At 40.4% G+C, this 19905-nt stretch overlaps 1 protein-coding gene across 1 annotated transcript; it reads left to right on the top strand.

Annotated features, from left to right (window-relative positions):
• Positions 1–720: 720 nt before the first annotated feature.
• LOC129251468 (uncharacterized) lies at positions 721–2813 on the top strand. Its single transcript, XM_054890811.1, has 2 exons — positions 721–2575; positions 2670–2813. The coding sequence occupies exons 1-2, from the start codon at positions 884–886 to the stop codon at positions 2811–2813; spliced, it is 1836 nt and encodes a 611-aa protein (XP_054746786.1). The 5' UTR covers positions 721–883.
• The last annotated feature ends 17092 nt before the right edge of the window (positions 2814–19905 follow it).

Raw genomic sequence — 19905 nt, 5'->3', positions numbered from 1 at the left:
CCCATTCACTATATTCTTTTCACATGTGATTTGCCTAATGACAAAAATTGCTCCACAGCCACTTTTACTGACGACACAGCCATCTTGTCGGTAGGAGCAACCCATATTGACTGTTGGGAGCAGCACCTAATTTACATGACATAATTTAAGTATAGGCTTAATTGTATAGTTTTTATTTAATAATTTAGTATTGTAGTCTAACTTATAAGATTGTAATATTTTTAACTCGTAACACCTGGTCACCCTAATCCTTGTACTTGTCCTTGAATTATATTAATACACATTATCCTATATTTGTCATTTTCCTAACGTTCGTATCAACGCATTCTTATGTACATACATTATATATAAGCTGTGCTAAGCAAATATTTCGAGACTTGAATCTCGACATCAGCTGTGGCCGGTGAACTAAAACTTTGTAACAAACACACGAACGCGTAAACTCTGTGAAAAATAAATTATAAAGTGGTTTAAAAATAAAAGTGTTTAATTTCAAAATTAATAGCTGCCAAAAAAGCTTGGTGGCTCAACATTTTTGGTGACCCCGACGTGATTTTCGTGTGTTTTAATTGTGTGAAATAGAAATTATTATTCAATATAATAACATTTGTTATCCCTTCGAAAATATCGTGTTACGGTAGTCAATTATTGTCGCGTAGTCGTTTAATACCTACCCAATAAATAAAGCCGTTTGTTAACTTTGTGCGGGACTTGTAAAACAAAGCAGTTAAAACCGCAACCTATATTTACGGCTAAAAATTAACTTGCACCGTTTTCTATTTACTAACTTTTTCAACGGTTTCCGTGTACATAGAACCGTGTCTATAAATTCGTGTGCTATCGATATAACCGGGCAGTTAATTTTAAAAGTCCAACGTTCAACATGTCGTTCAGTCCAGGTAATGGTACCTTCATTAGAAGCGATTCACCACATACTGTACCATCGAGTGGGCAACCGTCTTCAGATCGGGTGTCGTTTTTAAAACTGAAAACAGTGTCAGTCTTTAATCGACTTGAGCATACAGCAGCAGAGATGAACACCGAAATGCTACAAGGCATGGATGAGTACGGGTTGGCAGCAATCATGGAATCAGTGGGAGATTTGAAAGCAACATTCACCGCCGCTCACACCAGTTTGGAGGAAATGGACTTTGAGTCTATTGCCAGTGACCTGCCCTGCAAATTCGATGCTACATTAGTGAAACTTAAGGCGAACCTGCAACGAGAGATTGGGAGACGTAGCACAGGTCAGCACTGCTCGACATTTAGAGCGAACACTGGTGACTCGCAGTCGATCATCGTAAATGCCAATCGTTCTCGCCTGCCTTTGCTAATGCTACCTAAATTTAGTGGCGCGTACACCGAGTGGAGCAACTTTTTCTCGATGTTCACCTCCGTCATTGACAACGATGGCGACCTAACGCAAAGCGATAAGCTGCAATACCTGCGTTCCTGCTTGAGTGGTGCTGCTTTGGATACTATCCAATCTTTGGAGATAAATGAAACTAATTATAAAAATGCATTAGATTTACTCAAAAAACGTTTTGATAACAAGCGAATTATATTTCAGGCACACATCAGACAGATCTTTGGGCTGGACAGGGCAGATGCATCCGCAAGCAAGTTGCGGGAGTTGACGGACAAGGTTACATCACACATACGCGCGTTGCAGTCGCTTGGATCACAAGAACAAATCGCTGACTGCATCATAGTTGAACTACTAATCCAGAAGTTGGACAAGGCTACTCAATCCAAGTGGGAAGAAAATTCATCAAGCAACGAACTGCCGTCGTGGGATCAGTTAGCTGCATTTTTGGAAAGGCGGTGTCGTACCCTCGAAAATGTGGAGCATGCCATACAAACCCAAACGGATCAAGTTGACAGAAACGGTAAAACTGTAAGTACAAATAAAAGAAAATCATTTGTGGTTTCGAATGCCTCAGTAGGTGGTTGCGCGTTTTGTCGGTGCCCTGATCATAGAATTTACCACTGTCAGCAATTTTCCACTCTTTCTCCAAATCTTCGCCAAAAGGAAGCCAAGAAGCTCTCGCTTTGCCTTAACTGTCTAAAGGGTGGCCATCAAATGAGAGATTGCAAATCTGGACCCTGTAGAGCTTGTCAATTGAAACACCATACGCTTTTACATTTTGACCGCACATCTTCTGCTTCAACTTCTATATCAGGCCCACTCACGCAACCACCCACATTGAAATCAAATACCATAGCTGCAACATCATCTGTCCCTGGCCGTGCCCTCACTTCGAGATCTCCATCTGATGCTGTGCTTCTAGCCACTGCAGTCATTTTTGTCAAACATCGTGCTGGTACCTTCGTGCCATGTCGGGCGCTTTTGGATTCGGGTTCCCAGCTTCACTTTATTACAAATCGTTTTACTAATCAATTACAACTTCGTAGGACCAAATATTCGGCGGCAGTTTCGGGCATCGGGGATGCCAACCTGTCAACTGAAGGCTATTCGGTCAATGTCGTACTGAAGTCGCGGACTTCAGATTTCTCAACGCACATCACTTCCGTCGTTGTTCAAACAATCACTGACAATCAGCCTGGTGTTTCAGTGAGCATCGCGGACTGGAACGTCCCTTCGAACATCCAACTAGCTGATCCCAATTTCAACATACCTCAGCGTATTGACTTGCTTATCGGAGCAGGACTATTTTTCGAACTTCTCTGCGTTGGGCAGATACAATTGGCGCCCGGATTTCCGGTTCTTCAAAAAACCTTCCTTAAATTCGATGACGCGCGACACCTTAGAGGCACCAGAAATTCTAAACGGTCTGCACTATCAACAATAGCTCGAAAATCGTTTGAGCACATCATGGCCGATTTGCCTAAGGAGCGCATTCAGGCCTCACGAGCCTTCATCGTCACAGGAGTGGACGACTGCGGCCCATTTTACTTCAAACCCGAAACCCGCAATAAGTCACCCCAGAAATGTTATATCAGCGTCTTCATCTGTTTCGCAACCAAGGCCGTATGGAGGGAGCTAGTGAGGGACCTTCCAACAGGTGCTTTTTTGGAAGCTCTCAAGCTATTTACGACAACACGCGCCATGCCAAGCTGTATTTGGTCAGACAACGCAACCAATTTCGTAGGCGCTAAGAACGAGTTGAGAGACCTAAAACGCCTACTCCTAAGCCAAGAGCACCGCAGTAAGGTTCACGTTCACTATCTCAACAATGGTTTCGACTGGCGATTCATACCACCTCGTTCACCACATTTCGGCGGCTTGTGGGAAGCCGCAGTAAAAATGGCTAAACAGCACCTGTACCGCACTCTTGGCTCTGCAATTCTTGGTTTCGATGAACTGCGTACATTGGTATGTCAAATCTCTGCTATAATTAACCTCTTGTACCTCTTTCAGAAAATCCAGAAGACCTTGATGTTTTAACTCCAGGCCCGCGGCCCGCTTACAGCTGCTCCTGAGCCTAACATCACGCATTTGAATTACAATCCACTCGGTCACTGGCAGCGTGTCACATACTTCTAACAACTATTTTGGAAACGGTGGAGCGAAGAATACCTCACTCTTTTTCAACAAAGAGCAAAATGGCGCACCCCTCACCCCAATGTGCAAATCAACGATATTGTATGCATTAAAGCGCCTCTTAAGTGGCCTATTGCGCGCGTCGTCGAAGTTATTACTGGTGAGGACGGTGTTGCACGAGTAGCTGTTCTACGTACATCCACTGGCCTTACACGTCGAGCTGTTATTAAATTGTGCCTCCTTCCGACTAAGGAATCAGTTGAAAGCCCTGAACTTTCAACGGAGGGGAGGATGTTGGGAGCAGCACCTAATTTACATGACATAATTTAAGTATAGGCTTAATTGTATAGTTTTTATTTAATAATTTAGTATTGTAGTCTAACTTATAAGATTGTAATATTTTTAACTCGTAACACCTGGTCACCCTAATCCTTGTACTTGTCCTTGAATTATATTAATACACATTATCCTATATTTGTCATTTTCCTAACGTTCGTATCAACGCATTCTTATGTACATACATTATATATAAGCTGTGCTAAGCAAATATTTCGAGACTTGAATCTCGACATCAGCTGTGGCCGGTGAACTAAAACTTTGTAACAAACACACGAACGCGTAAACTCTGTGAAAAATAAATTATAAAGTGGTTTAAAAATAAAAGTGTTTAATTTCAAAATTAATAGCTGCCAAAAAAGCTTGGTGGCTCAACATTGACTCAATCAAAAACCTTCAAATTTATTTAAATAAAATCTCAGAGTGGACCATTAAATGGCGCATAAAACTAAATGAAACAAAATCGGTTCATTTATACTTCACACAGAAGAAAATCCAATATCTGCCACTATGTATAAACGGCATGCAAATCCCGTATCACAACAACGCCAAATACTTAGGTATGACACTAGATACCAAGGTTAGATGGAATGCTCACGTTAAAAAGAAAAAAGAACAGTTAGAAATCAGATTTAGAAATATGTACTGGCATATGGGCAACCAATCAGCCTAATACCTATACAATAAAATTCTTATACAAGCAGGTGCTTAAACCAATTTGGACCTATGAGACCCAGCCCTTGTCATGTCGGTCTCCTTGCCGCGGGGATGAGGCTTAAGTGGTGAGTTAACTCCATGCTATGGAGATTAACTTACCACGAACTAAGAGGGCAGCTCCATATAGGAATTGGGTATCCACTCGTCCGCGGAACGGCGGAATTGGTGGCCACCCAAGTACTATGTGGAGAGTACCGTACCGACAACCTGGCAGGAGGTATAAAATGCATTTTAGCACAATGTGGAGGCTAACAAAGGATCTCTCTGCACGAGGTAACCCACTTTCAGGAAATCCTCCCGTCGAGCAATCGACGGCTCGGGCACCGGATGGGCAGGCCCGAACGCCACACTCCCCTATGACCGGAACTGACACCCAGGGTTCCGGAGGAAGCGCTCTGCTAGTGGTGAAACATGGCACATTGGCTATGCCAATGGAGAGCCGAGTGAGTGTGAGCGATATACCGTCGTCGAAACGATCTGAAGCAACTGAACAAGTTGTGGAGGTTGTAGAGATGGCGGACAATCTCTCAGTAGACTCAGACAGATCGCTGGTACCGAGTAAGTCTTTGACAATGGTTAAACCTGGTGCGAATCAGGTAAGTACCGGTAAAAAGTCTGAAGTTATTGGAGAGTCGAACGAAGAAGACAGAAGGCGAGGCAAGCCGAAGCACTAGCCAAGGCAAGGACTCAAGCACCGTCAACTTCGACACCTGTAACGGAAACGGGAAAGCGTGGTAGAACAGAGGATTCCTCTGTAGCGCTGCGCCCTTCCGGAAACGAAACGGGGTCTGTGTCAACGACCGGGAAGAGGAGAAAGGCAAAGAACAGGAAAGTCGAGAGACGGAATTCGGAAATGCCTGAATCCTCGACCCAATCCAAGGCAGACAAACCTTTGCCCGACAAGGCAAAGGCTAAGGAACCTCAAATGTCGAATGACACTCTTCCGTCAACGTCTGGCAAATCATTCGCGAGAATGGCAGCAAAGGCAATGACGGTGGAGATACATACCGACAAACAAGACCGTCTACTGTCCAAAGGGCAACAAGACTATCTTGACAGCTATCTTTGGAAAGCTATCGGTGAGTCGAAAGACGCGCCGACTTTCGAGGGGAAAAGCGTGGTGGACGGCATCGTAAAGGTGCACTGTTCCAATGCTTTTTCCCGAGAATGGCTAGAAAAAGCGAGTAGCAAAGAAAGGCTGGTACGAGCGAGTGTCTGGATTCCGGGTCCTTCCTGTAATTCAGCAGAACTCCTCACACGCATCCGTGTTCAGAACAAGGATCTTGACACGACTCTCTGGAGAGTATACTCGTGCACCAGGCAGAAATCCGCTACCACTTCGGAGGCGGGTTCCCACCTGGTACTGGTAATCGATCTTGGGTCCCTCAAGGTTCTTAAGTCGAAGTACGGGTGCCGTCCTCACCTACATCTGGGGCGAATCCACTTCCTTGTCCAGGATAAGGTGTAGGACAAAGCGTAAATATACTCAGTCTCATGACTGAAGTAATATTTACACAGCCAGCCGATGGCCTATGCTGCTAGCGCTGCTGCCTTCTTATATTTGTATAACTTGTTATTATACAAATTTAATAATAATAATAATATTTACACAGATAAATCTGCAGCATAGCACAGCGTCTACGGCTCTCTTGTGCCGTAGGCATGCAAAACTGCAAACAAACCCACACATAATACTAATACAAGAAATATGGGTATGTCACAAGCGTATTTGTGGTCTAGGTGCTATGTCGTGGGGACAAATACTTCATTGTGAAGGGAATGTGAGACCGCGAGCATGTATTATCATGTCGAGGTTGATCGAACACACGATGTTAAAAGAGCTATGCTTCAGAGATATCGTTGCTGCAAAAATAAAGTTCTTGAAAAGTGGGAACAGTGTCGAAGCTATCATAGTTTCGGCCTACCTACCCTACGACTCTTTACAGCCACCTCCTTCGAGGGAGCTAAGAGAAGTGGTCAAGTACGCAGAATCCAATAATCTGGGGCTAATAATGGGCTGTGATGCAAATTCACAGAACATTGTGTGGGGAAGCAGCAACTGCAACCGCAGAGGTCTCAAGTTACTGGATTTTATCCTGTCATCCGATTTGGTCATTCAAAACACTGGTAACAAACCAACTTTTGTGACCAGAAGGAGTCAAGAGGGGATTGATTTAACACTTACCAATAGGTCAGTTGGAAATCAAATCAACCGATGCACAGTGGTTCCGCCATAGGACATTGGATGAAAATAGTTATGTTAAAATTAGGCAACAATATTTAGCTAAATGTTAGTTCATTATTCAGAGCAACTCAGAGTACAAAAGAAATTTCAACTGCACATACAATTCACTTATAATTGTGCCTCCAAAGTAAGAGAATTTGAAAAGTGATAGTTAGCGTGGTCTCCGCTCCGTACTTACGCAGTTCCGGGAAGTGTTATTTTTCTAAGCATTACTGTGTTTATGACCTGTTGTACAATGGAAATTCAAGTTGAAGGCATGTACGACTTGTTAAACGTTTTGTTATCTTTTTTAATTATTATTTAATAGGTTTTCAGACCGTACGAAATACGTACTTTAAAATTTGCCGTTTATTTTTTTTTATAAGAAGTTTGTAAAGTTTTAACTAAGTTCGCACAAATCTGCTCAAATGAAACACACATTAAAATATTCTTACGTATGTCCTCTTTAAGGAAAAATAATTTCCAGCTGCGATGACCTGCGACTGCGCTTGATATAGGGTCTAATCTGTGTAGGATTTTGAAAAATGTGATTCTAACTACCAAGATTGCTGATAAAGATTTTTTGTTTGTTTTAGGTGTAAATTTGAAGTGTTCATTTACACGCATGCATATTCTGGACACGTGGTTATGTTACAATAGCATTAAAAATGACGTTGATAGATGTCGCCACGTACTGAAGAACATAATTCAAGCTTTACCAAACTCTAAGAATTTAACCTTAGAAGACGTTGAAAATCGTGTTTCTTGGATCTGTTCACGGATTTCTCGATACTGGAAAAAAGTGCAAAGATCAAAAACAAGGCTGATTGCCAAGTACAGTAATTGGTTAACTGAAACCGAATTATGTGTGTTGAAAAAGCGGGAGTCGGGCGAGATGACAAACTCTACAAATCCTTCTCCGAGCGAACACAGGCAGGCGACACAGAAAAGATTTTGAGGATTGCAGCAAGAGGACAAAGCGTCACAGGTTATCCGATCTAGCTAATGTTGATAGTTCCGCTATTCATGCAATACTAAGTAATTCAAAGCAATCAAATTCAAATTCTTTAGAATTCAATACGGACGAAGTTTTGTCTCTATTTAATGAGCCAAAACTCACCAAACATCAGTATTTGTTATAAAAAGACTTTATTCATTCAAAATTGCCTGACGCTTTACCATCTTATAAAAAAGTTCTTGACGCAAAAGAACGGTGTTACCCAACAGGAATTGGCGTTACAGAATCATCTGCCGAAATTAATTTGCAATATTTGTTGGACCACACTTGCTCTCGAATCCGCGAATCTCAAAAACCAGTATTGGTAAATATATCTGAATCAAGTTGCACTGAGTATGAATTAGTAGTTAAATGTGGTTTCGATGGCAGAACTGGACAGAGCGAATACAAGCAAAGAACGGAAGATGGAAGTTTAATTGTTACATCTTATGTACCCTTGAAATTACAATAATTTGTTATTTGTATATTATTATTATTATATCTTATATATATTCTTATTATATATATATATTACTTTTTATAAGTTTTAATGTTTTTTTAACAAATAAAAACATTTCGCAACTTAAAAACGTACTAAAAAGTCATTTATCACGCCAAAAGTTCTTATGACCGCTCTTCTTACGCGCGGGACCACTGTGCGATGGCGAGTTTTGGAAGATGACTCTTTTTCTGATCATCGTCTTATCGAATTCCGACTGGGAATTGACACAATATCAATACCTTCCGGTAGGAATCCTCGAAATGTGGACTGGGACAGGTATGGTGAACCCGTAACAGAGCGATTACCAAACCTGAAAAAACTCAAATCAGCAGAAATGATTGAAGATGCTACTAAAATTAGAAGGTACTTTAATCAATTGCTTTGAGCAACTGTGCCCACTCAAGCAAAGCAGACAGGGTAAAGCGGTTCCTTGGTAGAACCCCGAACTGTCGAAGCTTCGTGTACGGTCCAGGAAACTTCTTAATAAGGCCTTGAAGGCCAAAACAGAAGAGGACTGGGCTAATCATCGACCTACACAGAGAGAATATAAGAAAAAAGTACGGAAAGCCAAACTTGAATCCTATAGAAATTGCGAGACTTTGTAAGATCCTTATTTAAGTCCCGTGGACCTGACGGAATATATCCAGCAATGCTTAAAAAAGGAGGAGACAGGCTGATTGAGGCCCTGAAAAGGATCTTCACAGCCTGTCTTGCATTTGGTTGTATACCATCCCAATGGCGATGCGTAAGAGTAGTATTTATTCCGAAACCAGGAAAAGATGACTATTCCCTAGCAAGAAGTTTTAGACCAATCAGTTTGACATCGTTCATGTTGAAAAGTCTGGAACGAGTGGTGGAGAAGCATATTCGAGTGGGGGTATTGCCGAGAAGTCCACTTAGTAGAAATCAACATGCTTATCAGAGTGGAAAATCATGTGAATCAGCCTTACACGATCTTGTTAGCAAGATTGAAGCTGGGCTGGAAGCTGACGAATACACAATGGGCGTGTTCGTGGACATTGAAGGAGCTTTTGATAATGCCACTTTCGGCTCGATATGTTCTTCTGCCGAACGACACGGAGTTAATCAAGCCATTATAAAATGGATATATTCCATGCCCTCTGAGAGGCTGTTAACCGCTGGTGGGAGCAGTGACGAACAAATCACAGTCAGGGCCAAGCAAGGATGTCCCCAAGGGGGTGTTCTTTCTCCGCTGCTGTGGTGCTTCGTCGTACACTCTCTATTAGTGGAGATGCAGGAACTCGGTTTTCACGTCCAAGCATATGCGGACGACGTCTGTGCGCTAACATCGGATAAATCCTTAAGGAGGCTTTGCACAAAAGTGAAGAGGATTTTTGACAAAATCGATGACTGGTGCATGAGACAAGTCCTTCCGTTAATCCGAACAAAACAACCATAGTCTTGTTTACGAAAAAACGGAAATTGGATGGACTCAGTCTTCCAACACTGAAAGGTGTGACACTTGGTCTTTCCAACGAAGTTAAATATCTAGGAGTAATCTTGGATAAGAAGCTGACTTGGGAGACACACGTTTCACTGAAGGTGAATCGTGTATTGAAGATTTTTCAGCAATGCCGTAGAGCCTTTGGCAAAACCTGGGGTCTGAAACCTGCTGTGGTCCTATGGATATACACGGCACTTATCAGACCAATCATCACTTACGCTTCTGTGGTCTGGTGGCGACGGAGCATGGTTAAGTCCACAATCCGGGAACTATACAGGCTGCAAAGAAGTGTATGTTTATGCATCACGGGTGCCATGAGTACAACCTCTGGGGATGCCCTAAATGCTATGCTTGATTTGCTCCCCCTGGATCTTAAGATACAACAGGAAGCAATAAAAGCAATGTGTAGACTCCATAAATATGGTTTCTGGCACGAAGATGGAACTTCGGGACACAGAGAAATCTTTAAGTTGCTGTCGGAGCAGTATCCACTGTTTTTGGCAAAGTTTCATTCGGAAGGAAATTTGATGTCAGATTTCCACTGCGTGAGCAATGGAGCAATCCAGGAGGCATGCAGGGAGGTTTGACGGATATTTTCTTTACCGATGGGTCCACGAATGAAATAGGGTCTGGATAGTAATAAGTATCACTATGCTCCCCCCATAATGGCAACTGTTTTCCAAACAGAAGTTTTTGCCATCCTATAAGTAGCCGAATGGATAATCGAGAAGAGATGGAGCGGGAAACAGATTGGAGTCTTCAGTGACAGTCAGGCTGCATTGAAGGCCCTGAAGAACGCGAAGCAAACCTCAAAGATTGTTCAAGAATGTAAGAAGAAGCTTAATTCTGTTGCAAGACAAAGCAGGCTTGTACTTATATGGGTTCCGGGACACTCCGGTGTTCAAGGAAACGAAATTTCCGATGAATTGGCCAACCGTGGATCAGCGGTGCCCCCACAGTGGCCAGAGCCAATAATCGGAATCAGTCCCGCAGGAATCAAGAATTGTATCAGCGATTATGTAGGCAATCTACATAAAGAGTGATGGTCCGGTCTGGAACGCTGCAGAACTGCAAAGTGTTTTGTGACAAGTCCGAACAGAAAACTGTTAAACTTTCTACTAAAACTTAGAAGGAAAGACATTCGGTTGATGGTCGGCATCATTACAGGACACAACCCATGGGGTCAGCATATGATCACCATTGGAATCATCGAGTACCCGGTATGCCTGTCATGCTTGGAGGAGGCGGATAGCACTGAGCACTTTCTCTGTGAGTGTCCTGCCTTTGCTAGAGCAAGGCTACGAGTATTGGGTTCCGATGTCATGAGAATGAGTAATATTCGATCTCTAAAACTGGAGGATATTTACAGATTTGCCAAAGAATCTGGAAAATTCTCACAGGACTAACTATCTCTATCTCTGTCTCTATTCTTTCCTATCTCTTTCTCTGATACTTTTCTCCTTCCCTCCTTGACTATCTACCCCCTTTTCAGAGCTTTAAATACAATGGGCTCTTTGGCCTGAGTGTTTTAGGAGCCACCAAATCTCCTGGTGCTCCTTGGCTCGACCTTTTCAAATTCAATTTAAATTCATGGGATCCAGCTATGGGGCTGCTCAAGCTTAACCAATATAAAATCTATACAAATATTCCAAAAGAAGGTACTACGATGCACTGTTAATGCACCTTGGTTCGTCCGCAACACCGATCTCGAACGCGACCTTGGCATCGAATCAGTTGCCACTTCGATCAACATAAACGCAAAGTCTCATATGGAAACACTACGCCACCATGTAAATAGCAAAGCCTCAGCCCTAATTGATCCCGGCAAATGGAAAGAAAGGCTGAAACGAAAAAACTGCACCAACTCTCGCAATAGCCCACTTCTCTGCAAGTCATGGGCAGAGAATTATCAAATTTAGTTGTATTGCACAAAATTAAATCCAAATTGTTCGTTAGTTTATCATTTATTAACTAGTTACAATGTAAATAATGAAAACAAAATAAAAAAAAGGGAGAAGGGACAAAAACTTGATTCAAAAGGTATCAAATCTATTTGAGTTGGCTTAAGGTTATCATCAGTCGTGATGTGAAGTTCATACACACGGATAGGGAATTAAAAATAAACCAGGTTCAGGAGGAGAATATAGTCATACTACAAAATAAGCATAATGATCAGAATGCCACGAATGAAAAATCCCATGAAGAAATTACCAACGATATACATAGACACACTCCAAAACGAAAAAGAACCGAAAAGTGATTCAGATTCAAGCAACGATACAGAACTTCGTCGGTCAGCAAAGACAAATAAGGGCAGAAGTGCTACGAGGTGGGCTGATGAAATGGTAAATAATAAAGAAGCGATTTACTGAGTAATTTAGAAACAGAAGCAAAAAGTTTAAAGGAAGTTGTGGTGAGCAAGCATAAAGGAGAATGGCTAGCAGCCAAATAGAGGAAATGCAATCACTTCAAAATATTAGAACATGGGAACTGTGTGAGTTACCCCTGAACAGAAAAGTCATTGGTTTCAAATGGGTTTTTAAAAACAGAACCGATTGTCAAGGTTCAATTACTAGCTACAGGGCTCTATAAGTCGGACAAGGTTTTTCGCAAAAATTTGGAACAGATTACGATCTGATATTTGCACCCGTAGCAAAACAATCAACTTTTCGAATTTTTCTTACTATTGCAGCGAAAGAAAACAGCATTCTTTAACGGGGAACTTAAGGAGACAATATACATGAAGCAACCTCCAGGATTCGAAGTAGAAGAGAAGGAGCATTACGTTTGCCGATTGAGAAGGAGTATTTACGGACTTAAGCAATCAGCAAGAGTTTGGAGCCAAGCGGTACATAAAGTTTTATTAGATGTTGATTATGTTCAAAGCAAAAATAATGCAAGTTTGTTTTTGTACTTATTTATGTTGATGGCTTGATCGTGGCAAGCAAATCAGCGGACTTAATCAGAATGCGGGAAAATTCGAAATTCGGAATCTTGGAGATATACAAAATTACCTCGGACTGACAGTCACAAAAACAAATGGATTTTATACGTTCAACCAAAGGTCATATATTGAAAAGATATCTCGCGAATTTTGCATGGCGGACGCAAAACCTTCGGAAAGCCCCATGACTGTGTTTCACGGTAAAGGTGAAAAATCAGATCCACTAATTAATAAATTAATAACGAAAAATATAGGCAACTGGTTGGCAGTTTACTGTACGTTAGTGTAAATACTCGACCCGATATTTCGGCGAGTATATCTATTTTGGCTCAGAAGGTATCTAGTCGAAGTTAAGAGGACTGGAATGAGCTCAAGCGCATACTTAAGTACTTGCACGGCACCGCAAACTTATCCTTAGCTCTTGGAAGAAGCGATGCCGAATGCAACCTCGTCGGATATTCCGACGCTAACTGGGCAGAAAATCGCGTTGATAGAAAGTCAAACAGCGGATATGTTTTTATGTATATGGTGGTTTAGTCAGCTGGAGCTGCAGATAGCAAACCTGTGTGGCACTATCTTCAACTGAAGCAGAATTCATCGCTCCATCAGATGCATATAAAGAGGCTCGGTGGATCCGTAAAATTCTCGAAGACATGAACCATCAGGAGACTGCACCAACGACATTATTCGAAGACAATCAAAGCTGCTTAAAACTCATCGAAGAAGAAAACTTGTCGGGTAGATCCAAGCACATAGACACCCGGTATCACTTCGTTAAAGGCTACGTACAAAACAAAATTATCAAATGCTCTTACTGTCCAACGGAAACTATGGTTGCAGATCTTTTAACTAAGCCATTGACAGCAGTGCGCATTAAATTATATATAAACCTACAATTGGCGCGTACACCCTTTTGGGTGTTTAGCCGAGCTCTTCCTCCTATTTGTGGTGTGCGTCTTGATGTTGTTCAACAAATGGAGGGACCTGGAGTTTCAAGCCGACTCCGAACGGCAGATATTTTTATGAGGAGCTTTTTCATGGCAGAAATACACTCGGAGGTTTGCCATTGTCTGCCGAGGGGCGACCGCTATTAGAACCAACGTTCTCTCTGTGAATTCCGAATGGTAATCACGCACCAAACCATTCGGCTACGGCGGCCGCCTTAAATTACTAAGGGAAAAATGTGGCCCAACATCATTTGAATGAGGAGGAGTGTTGGAGCTATCTATGCATTCAAATCTTTAGCCATAATAGTTCATACGTGGTAACTCTCCTGTGAACTTATATTATCGTTAATTAAAGTTACTTTCGATACATTTTTGTATTCACTACCTTTTTATCTGTCAGCATATAATTTTCTTTCCATTAACACGCGGTATATGCATCTCACTGTAATTTATCATAATTAATTGAAGTTGAATAAAGTTATATTGGTACTATGCATTTATATTAGTGCTTTCGATAATTGGTACAATTATCCGGATGCTAGTTAGTTCTACAGGTTTATGCAACAATACTGCCGTCGTCAGATCTGCGCTGCAAAACTGTGGGAAGAGAAATATGTTAATAAACTTACTATAGCAGTTCTTCCTAACCCAGATGCAACTTCTTATCTTACCATAGTTGGTGAAGGCTACGGATGCCAGCTGTAACAAGCTCTAAGGATTCTTTGTTGTCCTGTTTTTATTAGAGCCTTGAGTTATCTCTGTGAGAATAAATCGTATTATTTTCTCTTCCACAAGTCGATAACGGCTACTTGTAGCTCCGGCGGCGAGTCTAAGCCAGAAGATGGCTTCATGCGCTTGTTCTCAGACGCGTGCTTATCATCTGATCTTTGGCGCATTGACGATGTGCCTGCTGTTTTCCTCGAAGGTCTCAAGTCGAAGGCAGTTTTCGTTTCCGAAGCCTAGCCTTTGTTCCGATATTGATATAGACATAGCGCAGTGAATAAAGATCCAGTGGCTGGGTCATGTTGTCCGAAAAATAAAAACGCTCTGGCAGTAGAGAAAGAAGAAGACCTCCTTTATATTGAAAAGATTAGGTGGAGAAGGACTTGGCTTCAATTGGTGTGTCCAACTGGCGTCGGTTAGCGCGAGAAAAAAGCGCCAAACGCGTTGTTAAAAAGGGTCAAAATCGCGTCAACGGCTATCGCGCCAAGCAAGAAGAAAAATATTTTATTCATGAAATTTTTCTAGCCTGTTCTAATTAAAAGTAATGTTTATAATATACATTTTTTAAAAATTAGTTCAATAATTCACTCAGTTTTATTTAGCTTTACATTTTTTAACATCTGGTACCATTGCCCGCGATTGCAGCTGTTGTTGATGGTCTTCTACTTTCAGCAGTCAAATCTCTCTCTCGCTATTGCAGTGTTGCCTAGCTTTGGATATAAAAACGCACTAAAATGCCCATTTAAAGAAAATAAAACACGAAATTTTTATTGTGTTAGTTAAAGAACTTTGTATGCGTGACAAATTGTCCTTAGAATGTGCGTTTTTTTTAATAAATGTGTTATGCTTATCTACAATTTAATTTATGAGTTTTTTTTTTTTGTTAAGCGACACTCTTTTGTTAAGGGAACGACTTTTTTGCTATATTTGAGGTTATGTAACTAGATAAGGTACTCTTTTTGTAAAAATGTCAGTATGGTTTCTTTAGCATTTTTTGGTATTTTGTGGTTTATTTTTACAATGAATACAACTCTTAATGTCCTATGTCTCACTAAGGATTGATGACCGGAAGAAACGTTTACTCCTCTATGGTTTTAACTCGCATTCAGTAAATTCAAACGCTTTTTAAAATGTGTTAAAAAAGGTTTTCAATGTTAAGAAGAGTTGAAGAGCGACATTTAATATTCTTGCATAACCTTAAAAGGAGCAGAAAATTAAATTTACACTTTCAAAATATCAAATTTTATAAGAACCAACTAATTTTCATTAGCACTAAAATCTTCTCAGAGTGGCCTTTTTTAAACTTCTTTTGTATAATAATACAGTTTTTTTTAACTTAAGGTTTCGGAAGTTTTAATTAAAAAAAAGAAGGAAACACAAAACTTAAAATTTTTTGCAATTTGCGTATAAAAAAGCAATAAATTTATTGTGAAGAGCAAATGGTTGGCAACACTGCACAACTCGGCAAACGTGACGTCACGCACTCTTGATGGGCGCAATCTTCTTTCTATCATTCTTGCATAATAGTGGTATTGCAGTTCCGTGGCGTTCGGGTGCAGCCGTTAGTTTCTTGTATCATAGGCTTATTGTTAAGCGATTGAGCATACTTAGTTTTAGTTCATTTTTTGAATTATAAGGTGAGCGTGTGCTATCCAGAGAAAGAACACAAATGTTAACACATTTTGATGCTTTTGTATACTATATTAAATTAATTAAGCTTAATAAAGATTTCAGCATTTCACTAAGCATCAGCTGTTTTATATGGAAGGTGCCGCTTGATTTCCCTGCCTAACAAGCACACGACTCAACATCCTGAAATATTTTTGCGCACGGATGGACAGTAATACAAATTTTTGGAGGTCTTTTTTATGACCTTTTAGATCCAGGGAACATAACTAATGTTTGGAAGCATGTGTACTAGGATACCATCGGAATGGACAGGAGAGAAAGGCGTGCGAAGGAGGGACGGCAAGTGGCGGTCAGTGTGGCGAAACTGTAAGCGGAGGTAAAGCAGTATGCTCAAATGGGATGGGGATTCCCGCTAAAGCAGGAATGAGTGGAGCCATAGCCGGCAAAGGCGAGCAAACCAACATAGAAGCTACTGTTTGCTTGTCTGCGTCGTCTGCTAAGTCGTCAACGCCAACGCAGCATGATAACGTCGATCACAGCACTGATTTGGAGAGCCAGCCAATAGATGAATTTTTCTTAAATCGCGCCGGGTAATAAATATCACCACAGGTAACGATAAGTCAATTAGCGTAGATGAGACCTGTACATGGGCCCTGCCTAGTAAAGTAGCTGCACCCGCACTAGAAGCGAGTGTTCAGGCTAAGCCGAGTATAGGTGGAACCAGTTAGGTGTGGATTCAGCGACGGGTTTAACGGCTACCTGAATGGCCTTCTATTGATAAATTAACTTGTCGCAAAAATGCCTAGGGACCTGAAGTTGGACTAGCGCAGAAATAGGCTTTCAACTACACATCTGTTAGACGAAGCCATGATGTAATTCACTTTTCGAATCCTGGAGTCCACGACAAAATATCTTCCGAAAGAAAAACGTTGGGAGAGAGACCTATTTATTATGGAAATTCGGCAAGATAGACTTGCCCTTCTCATATACGATGGCTCTCAGGCGTCTGCAGTGCCTCGAAGCCAAAATGTCTAAGGATCCACAATTGAAATCCTTCATTCTTACCACTATACCAAGCAACCAACCAAAGCGTTACATACGCAAGCTGAGCGACACTGCACTTCGGGGCAATACTCTTTCATGCTTTCTTCCGATATTCACCGTAACAAATCCTAACAAGAATAAAACACGTTTAGAATGGGACGCTGCTGCCAAAGTACGTGGTGTCTGCCTTTACGACGCAAACTGGGGATTTTTGTACAGAGATGCGGAAAAAAGTATACATCCCAAAAAATATTTACATTTTTACTACTAACGAAGTTGTATATATTTGTGTATGAAAAGAACATTTTTTTTTTTTTTTTTTTTTTTTTTTATTGAAATGTTATAAATTTTTATTTACATTCCATAAAGATTACACCTAGTATAAAACTAATAAGTAATTTTCATTTGACAATTTGAAGTAGCTTAAACAATATTGACAACTAAGTCTTGAGGTTTCTTTCTTTTCAATCTTCTTTTTACAGTTGCTTCATCGCTTAGTACGGAAGCTTCTGCATTAATGTGTTTTTTTAATTTTTCAGCATGCTTAACTGCACAGAAATTGGCTGTGTCTGAGACGGTTTTTAAATTTAAATCCTTGTGCAGATCTTCATTACGCACGTACCAGGGAGCTTTAACGATTCCCCTGATTACTCTATTTTGGAGGCGCTGTATAATGTCGATGTTGGTCTTTGCAGTACATCCCCATAATTGAAGACCATAGGTCCACACCGGCTTTAGCACTTGGTTGTATATGAGGAGTTTATTTTGAGTTGATAGCTCAGAGTTTCTGCCAATTAGCCATTGGAGTTTTTGCATCTTTAGATTCAGCTCAGCAGCTTTGATTTTCACGTGCTCTTTCCACTTGAGCTTTACATCTAAAGTCATGCCTAGATACTTTGCACTATTAGCATTTGGCACTATTGCTGACAAAATATGAACTGGTTTGTAGATAATTTTTTTGTTAGTAAAATCCACGTGAACTGATTTAGTTTCGTTTAGCTTTATGTTCCAATTTTCAGTCCATGTGACTACTTCGTCAATGGACTTCTGCAGTTTCTGGATGGATTCGTTTTCAGTTGATCCAACGGCTAAGATGCATGTATCGTCAGCGAATGTAGCTACTTTGCACATTTTCGGTACTGGTAGGTCTGCGGTATAGAGTAGGTACAGTATTGGGCCGAGTATGCTGCCTTGTGGTACTCCGGCCAATATTTGTTTTATTTCCGAATACGCCTGCTTTTGCTTTACTCTAAAGTACCTATTTGTTATATACGATTCCAAAATGTCAGTGAACTGCAACGGAAGAAGGGATTTTAATTTACAAAGTAGTCCTTCGTGCCATACTTTATCAAATGCCTGGGCAACGTCAAGGAATATTGCTGAGCAGACTTTATTACTCTCTAGCGCGTCTTCTATTGTATGCGTTATCCTGTGTATTTGTTCGACGGTAGAGTGTTTTTCCCGGAAGCCAAACTGATGTGAGGGTATGATGTTTCTACATGCAATTATAGATTTTAAGCGTTTGGAGAACAGCTTTTCGAAAAGTTTACCCATTACTGGAAGCAGAGCGATTGGCCGGTAAGATGACACTTCATTCGGATTTTTGCCTGGTTTAGGTATCATTACTATTTCGGATACTTTCCATTGGAATGGTATATATTTCCAATCTAGGCATGCATTCATTATAAAAGTCAATTTCATTAGCGCCTTAGTTGATATATTTCTCAAAACTTCGGCGGTTATTAAGTCGAACCCTGGACTCTTCCTTAATTTTAAATTGGAAATTTCGGTAGCAACTTCATCTATACTGAAATGCTTTATTTTAACGAACTCTTGTACAATTGATGGCGGAGTGAAATTTATTGTTTTTCCGTGCGGTTGAAAGATTTTCTGCAGGTGGTTGGCAAATACGTCAGCTTTTTCTGCATCGCTTTTAGCCCAAATGTGAATACCATTTTGCTGTTTTATTGGCGGATTATGTTGAATTGGTCGTTTGACACACGTCATCGCTTTCCAAAGCGAGAATTCACCTGTTTTTTCTGCTGATAAGTTTTTCAGAGTGTTTTTTGTCATATTGTTTTTATGCTCCTGTATTTTTTCTCTGAGCAATTTTGTTAATCTGTTTAGTTCAGTTTTCTTGGAGGGCACCCTTGTTGATTGCCACTTTTTTCTTACTTTTCTTTTTTCTCTTGATATTTTTAATATTTCTTGTGGATATCTGAAAAGAACATGTCTAAAAACTATTTTTTAAAAAAATTAAAAAAAAAAATTTTTTTTTTTTAATTCATAAATTTTAATTTTTTTTTTTTTTATTAATATAAGCCAGCAAATATGTACGCACAGGATACATGTAAGTTCATAATTCTGAATTACCCTCAAAATGTCAAAACAAAATTAAAAGTGTTTCGTTATCATTATGCACACACTAGAAAGCGTTTAGTTATTATCATTGCCAAAAAATAATCAGTGGCGCCTGGTGGCACCTGCAATTGATTAAAACTGAAAGAGACGTTATTAAGCAACACGTTGATACTAGTTTCTGACCGTAGGTAAATGTAGCTCAACTTGCAGATCCAAGAATATGAAGGAATATGATTTTTTTTTTTCGTAAAATTAATTATAAATAAATAATCAACTGCTTTACAGCCTTTGTTCTTCCGGCTAAAATATATAAAAATATCGTACCCTAAATGAAAAATAAAAAATTGGAAGTCGGCTCAAGCAAAAAGAAAAAAAACCACCTTGGGCTTTGAAGTTTTTTCTTAGTCAGTTCAATACTATAAAAAAATTATACTTTTGACATATCTATAAAAAAAAACTGTAAGTCGGAGTTTAGTAATTCTTTTTGATTTTATTGTTGGTTCTATTCTGG

This window comes from Anastrepha obliqua, unplaced genomic scaffold (genome assembly GCF_027943255.1).
Source record: "Anastrepha obliqua isolate idAnaObli1 unplaced genomic scaffold, idAnaObli1_1.0 ptg000023l, whole genome shotgun sequence".
In the NCBI taxonomy this organism is placed as follows: Eukaryota; Metazoa; Arthropoda; class Insecta; order Diptera; family Tephritidae; genus Anastrepha; species Anastrepha obliqua.
The sequence above is the reverse complement of the archived record's forward strand: the minus strand, read 5'-3'. Positions and strand labels throughout refer to the sequence as shown.